This window comes from Adiantum capillus-veneris, chromosome 17, assembly GCF_014529385.1.
Source record: "Adiantum capillus-veneris isolate H3 chromosome 17, ASM1452938v2, whole genome shotgun sequence".
Taxonomy (NCBI): domain Eukaryota; kingdom Viridiplantae; phylum Streptophyta; class Polypodiopsida; order Polypodiales; family Pteridaceae; genus Adiantum; species Adiantum capillus-veneris.
Window position 1 is genome coordinate 90,212,243 of NC_140947.1, and position 8,117 is coordinate 90,220,359.

The 8,117-nt window shown below is 43.5% G+C and overlaps 1 protein-coding gene across 1 annotated transcript; it reads right to left on the reverse strand.

The window, feature by feature from the left end:
* Positions 1–220: 220 nt before the first annotated feature.
* On the reverse strand, positions 221–2,751 carry LOC147437683 (protein NRT1/ PTR FAMILY 8.1-like). Its single transcript, XM_086485982.1, has 3 exons — positions 2,333–2,751; positions 1,221–1,789; positions 221–1,094 (listed from the first exon to the last, which is right to left on the reverse strand). Exons 1-3 carry the CDS (start codon positions 2,603–2,605, stop codon positions 221–223), a joined length of 1,716 nt encoding a protein of 571 aa, XP_086342108.1. The 5' UTR covers positions 2,606–2,751.
* Positions 2,752–8,117: the final 5,366 nt, after the last annotated feature.

The following is an 8,117-nucleotide window of genomic DNA, read 5'->3' on the forward strand; positions in this document are numbered from 1 at the left end:
GACCTATTATGCAGAAAACATCACTAACAAAATTTCTTGACAAAATGACAAAATAACCTACGCAATACTGCCTGTAGTGGAAACGGAGGCGAAATAAATCACAAATCTGAGAAGATTAAGCTCTTTTGAATGTCCACTAACTCTCTTCTAGTGGGAGGCCTGTTTTAAAAAGCCAAAAAAAAGAGGATGAATTAAAAGAATTGTATACAAGGTCAAGTTGTTAAAGGATGTCATGGACTGGAGTGCTGCCTTGAGATTCATCAAACACACTGCGGTTGCTCTTTTTGTACTTGTAGAATGAAGCACAAAACATGAAGGCAAGAAGATTGACACAACTGAGGGCAGCAAGAACCCAATAGAAGCGGTCTAGCTTGCTTCTATTCAGGTTATTGGTTATCCACCCATCAGTTTTGCCTGTAGCACTCTTAATTATATTCACAATCATCACACTCACCCAATTGCCAACCCCCACACTCAGCAAGAAGAGAGCAGTGCTCACACTCCTTATCCCATCCGAAACCTCATCGTAGAAGAACTCCAATTGCCCCACATACGCAAACACCTCCGATGTCCCTGCAAGAAAATACTGCGGTGCAAGCCAGAATATGCTTATGGGTATGGTTGCACTTGGTAAATCCAATAGCCCCGCATCGGCAGCCGCATTTCTCCTCTTCACCTCCACCAAAGCTGCCGACACCATGCTGAATATCGACACGAAGAGGCCCACTCCAATGCGTTGCAATGCCGTCAACCCCCGCTCATGCCCAGTTGCCCTCCTCAAAATGGGTACTAGCCAATAATCATACAGGGGCAACAAGATGAGAGAATTGATGGTGCCAAAAATGGGGAGCGATGCTGCCGGGATCTCAAAACTGCTGCTAAGCTTCCGATCCATCGTGTTTCCTTGTTGTATAAAGAAGGATGATATTTGGAAGAAAGTCGTCGAAATGAAGATGGTGAAGAACCATATAGGCAAGATCCTGATGATGCTCTTGAACTCCTCTACTTGTGTCACAGTGCATAGCTTCCAAGGACTCACTACCTCTCCCCTGAACGCATGGTTGTCCATGTCCACGGCTGCCTTATCTAGAAATCTGTCGCATTGAACCACCCAAGTTAAGAAAAATGCTTTTACTCGCACACGCGTGCACACAACATATAGGTACGTACATACATATGTATATCTATATATACATACATACAAAGGTGGGAAAACTCACTTTAAATCATCTGTGTGCCTAAGCTTTCGGACTCCTAGTATTGCAGAGGACTTCCTATCATCAACCTCATACAACATTGTCTCATCAGGGACAACTGCATTCTTTTGTCGAATAGACGCTACAAGCACTTGTGCGAATCGCGTAAGAGCACTCCCGGATACCAGCTTGTGTCGATAGGTAGGAATGCCAAAGAGAAAAATCACTATAGAGAGGAAGCAAATAACAGTAGGGATGCCAAAGCCCCAGCTGAATCCTTTCTGGTCTTCGATGTATACAAGGACAGTGATTGCAAAGAGGGCACCTAAGTTGATTGCAAAGTAAAACCAGTTAAAAAAAGATGACTTGAGTTTCTTCTCTTTCTCGTCATTATCATCGAACTGGTCGGCTCCAAATGAAGAGACATTTGCTTTAATGCCCCCTGTTCCAAGGGCAATTGTGTAAAGACCTGCATATAAGAAGGCTAGATCATGCTTTGAAGAAGGAAGGCACGTCTCCGGATGCAATGCTATGTCGCATGGAGGGGGTCTTAATGAGCTCAGAGAGGCTCCCACTGTCAGTAAAATCATTCCCTGGAAGAAGCAAACAGAAATGCTCAGACAGATAAGCTTGTGTGTACATCTATGCCAACGATAGGTTATTCTGAGTGTGTGTGTGTGTGTGTGAGTTGTTCATTCAAGTCATCCCTTTGCACAAATAGATAAGACTGCCATGGCAATACACATCACAAGAAGTTTTGGATAGATTCTCACAATAATTCCCTGCACATTGTGACTTACCTCAACATTATGAGCTTCTGTGAGAGAGGCACTGCATACCTAGCTAGGTACGATCCACCGGGGCCGGCGGTCCCCTGCCCCCAATCGTACCTAGCTAGGTATGCGGTGCCTTTTGAGCAGAAGCTCATGATGTTATTCATTGTATGAAAAACACTGAAAAAGACTCCGTTTTCCTATATGAGAAAATTTCTAAATCTTCTTGTGCATGTTGATTGTCTTCATATGTAGACAATAAGAGCATCGTCTACATACTCTTGCATATTTGTCAAATGAAATAAGTGTGTGCGCACGCACAAATACACGCACAGAGAAAGAGAGTAATGTATCAAATCTTACCACAACATAAACGCATAAGAACACCAGAATTGTTTTGAAGCGTCCCCAATAAGCATCTGCAAGAAAACCTCCCAAAACACAAAGTACATAAGCAGCGGCAACCCAGTTCGTGATCAAGGTGGCTGCATCACTTGGGAAGATGTGGAACTGGAACACTATGTATGTACCCAAGTTTGCGCCAACTGCAAAAAATGCAATACGCTCCGCCAATTCACATGCTGCATCGAAACAGACCAAGAAGAGACCTGGGATTAGGGATGCGTATAAAAGCATAAATTAATTAACAACCTCAACAAAGATAAGACCTGCAGTTAGTGTAGATGCGTCGTGGATAGAGTATCACCCACAAAGGATAGACACCCACATACACATCAGTAGGCATATATCATGACAAGGTGCAAATCAACATAGCTCGCAGATAGAACCCACATTACCATAGCCCACGAAGGATATGTGCCCGCAATATATGCATTGGAGCCCCCGTAACCGTAACTCACAAAGGATATGTCTCAACATATGCATCGGAGCCTGCATTATGATAACCCACAAAGGATATGAGTCCACAGGCCACATATGCATAGGAGCCTGAATTCGCTCGATTTGCTTGACTTGGAAAGCAAATTGCATCTGTTGAAACGCTTGGTATGCTTTGGGACTCATGAGTTCCATCACCTTCATCCGAGTCATTGGATAACTCTTGTGCTGTGTCATGAGCAAACAGGGCACAAATCGGCATAGCCTCATAGGCAAAGACCTGCGGTAAGGGTCTGCACAATATCATGGATACATGAACCCACACTAGCATCACCAGCTAGACATTCATTGGCACATTACACAAAAGTGCTCACATCAACATCACCCATATCTTCAGGTCGTTGATTTGAAGATATGAGAGCTCATTCAAGAAACACTTTCTGCTTATGTAGGTGCTAAAATTGCACAATCCTGCATGCAATCAAAGGCCTTGAATCCTCCTCGTAGGTTGATGATGGTTCGCGGCGACGCTCTTTATTTGTTAGAAACCACAATGATGTGGTGGTTCGATCCTAGCTCCGAATTCACAAGAAGTTTTAAACAAATTCTTCCCACATTGCGACTTACCTCAACATCATGAGCTTCTCTAGAGGGAGGCACCGCATACCTAGCTAGGTATGATCGGGGGCAAGGGACCACCGACCCGGTGGGGGGGACCGGGGTCCCTTGCCCCCAATCGTACCTGGCTAGGTATGTGGTGCCTCTTGAGCAGAAGCTCCGGTGGTCCTCTGCCCCCAATTGTACCTGGCTAGGTGTGCGGTGCCTCTCGAGTAGAAGCTCATGATGTTATGCATTGTATGAAAAACACTGAAAAAGGCTCCGTTTTCTTACATGAGAAAATTTCCAAATCTTCTTGTGGAAGAAGGTGTAGGCGACGGGTGGAGGCCGAGAGTCCTGATTATGGGAATGGTCAGTAGGCGACCATTCCCGGCCGTCAAATCCAGAGGAGTGGGGGCCAGTAAAGAGCTACACAGTTGTGCAGACAGGCGACACAATTGCGCAGGCAGGAAATTACGTAGGCAATGATTGGCTGCATGATTTAAATTCTGAGGGCTGACGTGGCGAACACTGGTTCATATTCCCACTGCTGACGTGCGAAATAATCGTTTGCAGGGGTTGAAATTTATTACGCATGCTGATTTGGCGCCTATCCAAGGGTTGCAACACCGAATTCTGCAGGAGAAACAACTCTAAACGGAGGGCTGCGATCATGCGCTGTCCCCCGACCCTCGACTTTGACGGAAGAGGAAGAGGGGGGAGAGAAAGAAGATAAGAAGAGGGGATAATTTTTAACCTAGTAGGAACCATCCCAATCCAGAAGACCTCAAAGATCTATCCGACAAGTCTTGAACTCAAGATCTGTAACAAAGAGGGAAACAAGATAACCAATCTACCACACTTTGGTGATAGAAAGGTCTCTCTCCACACTTGAACGAACTACAACTTTGACTCCTTTGATTGGCCTCCACCATTGTGTAGAGTGACACCCAACCAAATGATCCGGCCAAGACGTAGGGTGATGACAGCTAGATTGATATTATAGTGGAGAAGAGAAGAGAAGAGAAGGGATTTTTAATGTTATAGAACCACTTCCCAAATAAACAAGGAGAGGCGAGTTTTTAACTACGCACCACATAATTTGATCGGACTAGGCTTGAACTCAAGACCTTGTACACAAGTGAGTAAGAGATTGTTCAAGTTGTTTGCATTGAGTAAGAGAGAAAGAGAGACAACCTTGTTTTCACTTATTAGAAGGCTACCGTTGTCATACCATATGACATCAACATGATTTTGCTTCTCATAGTAAGGCATACCAAATTTGATAGCGCACTTCCTCTTTTAAAATCATAGTTTAAGCCTAGCATATCCAACCCTAAAAATTTAGGTCTTTGAGAGTTTCTTTTATTTCTATCTCTTGGGATTATTAGCTATCTTAGCAATTTCCTCCATAGCCATGTGCACATAAACAAGTGTGCATAAGCGCGCGCACACATTCACACACACACACACACACACACACACACACACACACACATAAGTGTGGAAACATACACTCACTAGCACCTAACAATTGTAGTGTATGACTAAGTGAAAGGTATATTTACCCAAGATCCATGTTGCTGCTTTGTAGCCGCCAGTTTTCTTGAAGTTTACAGGTCGGCCTCTTAAATCAACGGAGACATCCCCCGGTAATATTTGCTTCATGTTTGTAATGGTTGGTGTATCATTGTTGCCCTGATAGAGAAAATTAAGAATTAGAGGTGAGCTTTGAGTGTGCACACATGGGGTGGTTTGTGCTTGACCACAATAGTATCAACTATGGCATGTAGACAAGCAAGCATTCTCAAAGATGATTGTAGAGAAAGCCTATGGAGACAAACATTTGGAGGCTATCAAGTTGATTAGAATGTCTCCAGGGACAAAATGGTGATGCTTAAGTGCTCCTCTAGTTATCATTTGAGACCGACCCAATTAGTATGTAGGAAAAATATTAGTGGTGAAGAAGAAGGAGAGAGACACCATAGCCAAGCTCCAAGCTTCCTTTAGGCATGGCCGGAATGTTATTTTCTAAGAGCATCGACAATGTCTTGCATGAGGAGCTAGTTTTGCAAGCTTCTTACATGTGATCAAGGCCAATCAATTGGTTACAAAAAGATTGTCACGGCGTCTAAGCCAATGGGATCATGCCACATCGATCAGTGGATGTTCTATTCATTGTCACGACGTCTAACAAGCCAATGGGATCATGCCACATTGATCAATGGATGATTCTATTCATTGCAACTCAAGGTGTCTAAGCCAATGAGATTGCGCCACATGCACAAGAAGTTTTGGACAAATCCTCACAATAATTTCCACATTGTGAGTCCCCTGCCCCCAATCGTACCTAGCTAAGTATGGGGTGCCTCCCTCACAGAAGCTCATGATGTTATTCATACAACAATGCTAGTGATGTACTAAATATAATGTAGCTATTATAAATGCTGTTGCTGATTGGCTAGATTGTGATTGGATGGTTTAATTTTGTAGAACAGTAGCATTGGTAATCATGAGATGATGGATGAATCACCTTGTATTCCATTTTCGTTTGAGCAGAACTGCAGAGCTTGTGTGTGTGAGAGAGAGAGAGAGAGAGAGAGAGAGAGAGAGAGAGAGAGAGAGAAGAATGAAGAAAGGAAGGGGAGGGAGAAGGAGAGCGCGCCTGCGTGCGTTTGATGAAGGGATGAAGGCGCGCGCTCTTGAAGCAAGTTGTGGGCGGCAGACAGGCGAGTATGGCATGCCACTTGGAGCCTTCTCCCTTGTCTTGCATTTCGGCCCGCCTGCCATTCTTCCCAAAGAACATTCTCTTAAAAAAAAAAATAAAATTGGCCTAAAGAAAGTTTTTTCGCCAAAACTTTGCAGGTTTTTTTGAAAATTATAACTAGAATATGAAAATTCTCTCTCTCTCTCTCTCTCTCTCTCTCTCTCTCTCTCTCACACACACACACACACACACACACACACACACACACACACACACACACACACATTTTGAATCATAAAAGTATGTGTCTCTTTTGTCTATTACATCATAAGTCACTAGCTTTAAAACTATTTGGTATACACGCAACTACAATGGTGGTAGAGGTGAGACTGGCCAAATTGGCTGCTTATTTGTCTTGTTTCTCTCGAATATGTGGGTACTAGAGAGGCTTTCCCAAGTTTGCCAATTTTGTCTTGTTGCTCTCGAACTATAAGGGAAGGAAGAAGGGGCAAGAGGAGTTGAGGTTTCGAGTGAGCTCCGGAGTTAGCTTTTATGGAAGATTCCCTAGATGTCGCCTTTCCAAAAATGCTCATTCATGAAGCAATTGGAGCAATCCGAGCGAGCTTTTGAGATAGAAAAGCATAAAGAGATCTCTCCCTTCTCTCTCTCTCTCTCTCTCTCTCTCTCTCTCACTCTCTCAGACACACACACACACACACACACACACACACACACACACACACACACACACACACACACACACACACGAGTATTTATTTATCTAATAGTTAAACTATATAAATATAACTAAATTTTACACGAGGCTACCTATTTACCTTGATCAAAACACCTAGGTTCTACCCTAAACCATCGTATGGGTCCGTTTTTATAAAAACAGGGGGGGGGGAGGGGGGGGGGGGGGGGGGCAACCCTCCTCCTTTTCTTCTCATGGGTACCCACCCCTAAGGTATTATGTATAGATCATGGCATTCATTTCTTTGATATCTACCCTACCCTTTACGCTCTTGCTCTCTCTGTCCCCCTTGTCTGTACTACAACGCACCACAGCCTAGCGCTAACTCTTACACACACTCTCTCCCCCTCTCAACCCCCAATATGCCGTAGCGGCTGCTTGTGAACCTGTAGCCACTGAATACTTTGATCATGGGGCATCTTCTCCCCTTGAGCAAGCTGGATGAACTATAAAAGGTGAAGGTGCTTTGGCCCCTCACTTAGTCTGTGGGCATATTTCTCTTTGCGTGTGTTTTTCAAAGAAAGGTGTGAGGGCTTTGACACTGTGCAGTCCTGGAGGTCGTTGAACTACCGTCTGAGGTCGGTGTTCTCCTTGTTAATGATATCTTGATAACATACAATAAAGATTTTGTACATAATGCATGAGAGAAAGCATCTTGGTACTGTGACTGGTTTAGTTTGTTTTCTGATGTATAAACATTACATTTTGGAAAATTATGGGTTATCTTTTTAAAAAAAAAAGTCAGCTACTGCCTGGCTTGACCTCGGTTTTGACCTCGGTTTTACAGAAAATGGGTGGGTATCCTGTCGCGACTGTGTAATGTGCATGGTTTGGTTTTTGAAGGATGGATGTTAATACACTGTGGTTTGCAAAACCTATTTTTACTGAGAAAATCGGAGATGGGTATTTAGGGGATTGATGGTTTTTTGTACATGTAATCAACCCGTACTGATTACACTGATGTTTATTGTCTGTTTCTCCCTGGCTTTTTATTACGGTAGGTAGTTGGTTTTACATACAGTGGGTTATGTCTCAAACAAAGCAATTGTGAATTTGTGTATAGCCTTAATACACTATGGTTTGGGTTTCTGGAAACCCATGCATAAACAAAGTCCTGATGCTAGATAATGCGGCATTCTAACGACAAAAATGCGATTATTGGGTACTTGTTACTGCCGTGAGTCTGGTAGGAATCTGTCTTGATACTACTTAGCCTAAAGTTTGTGGTTTTTACGAGAGGTGGTATGATTTAC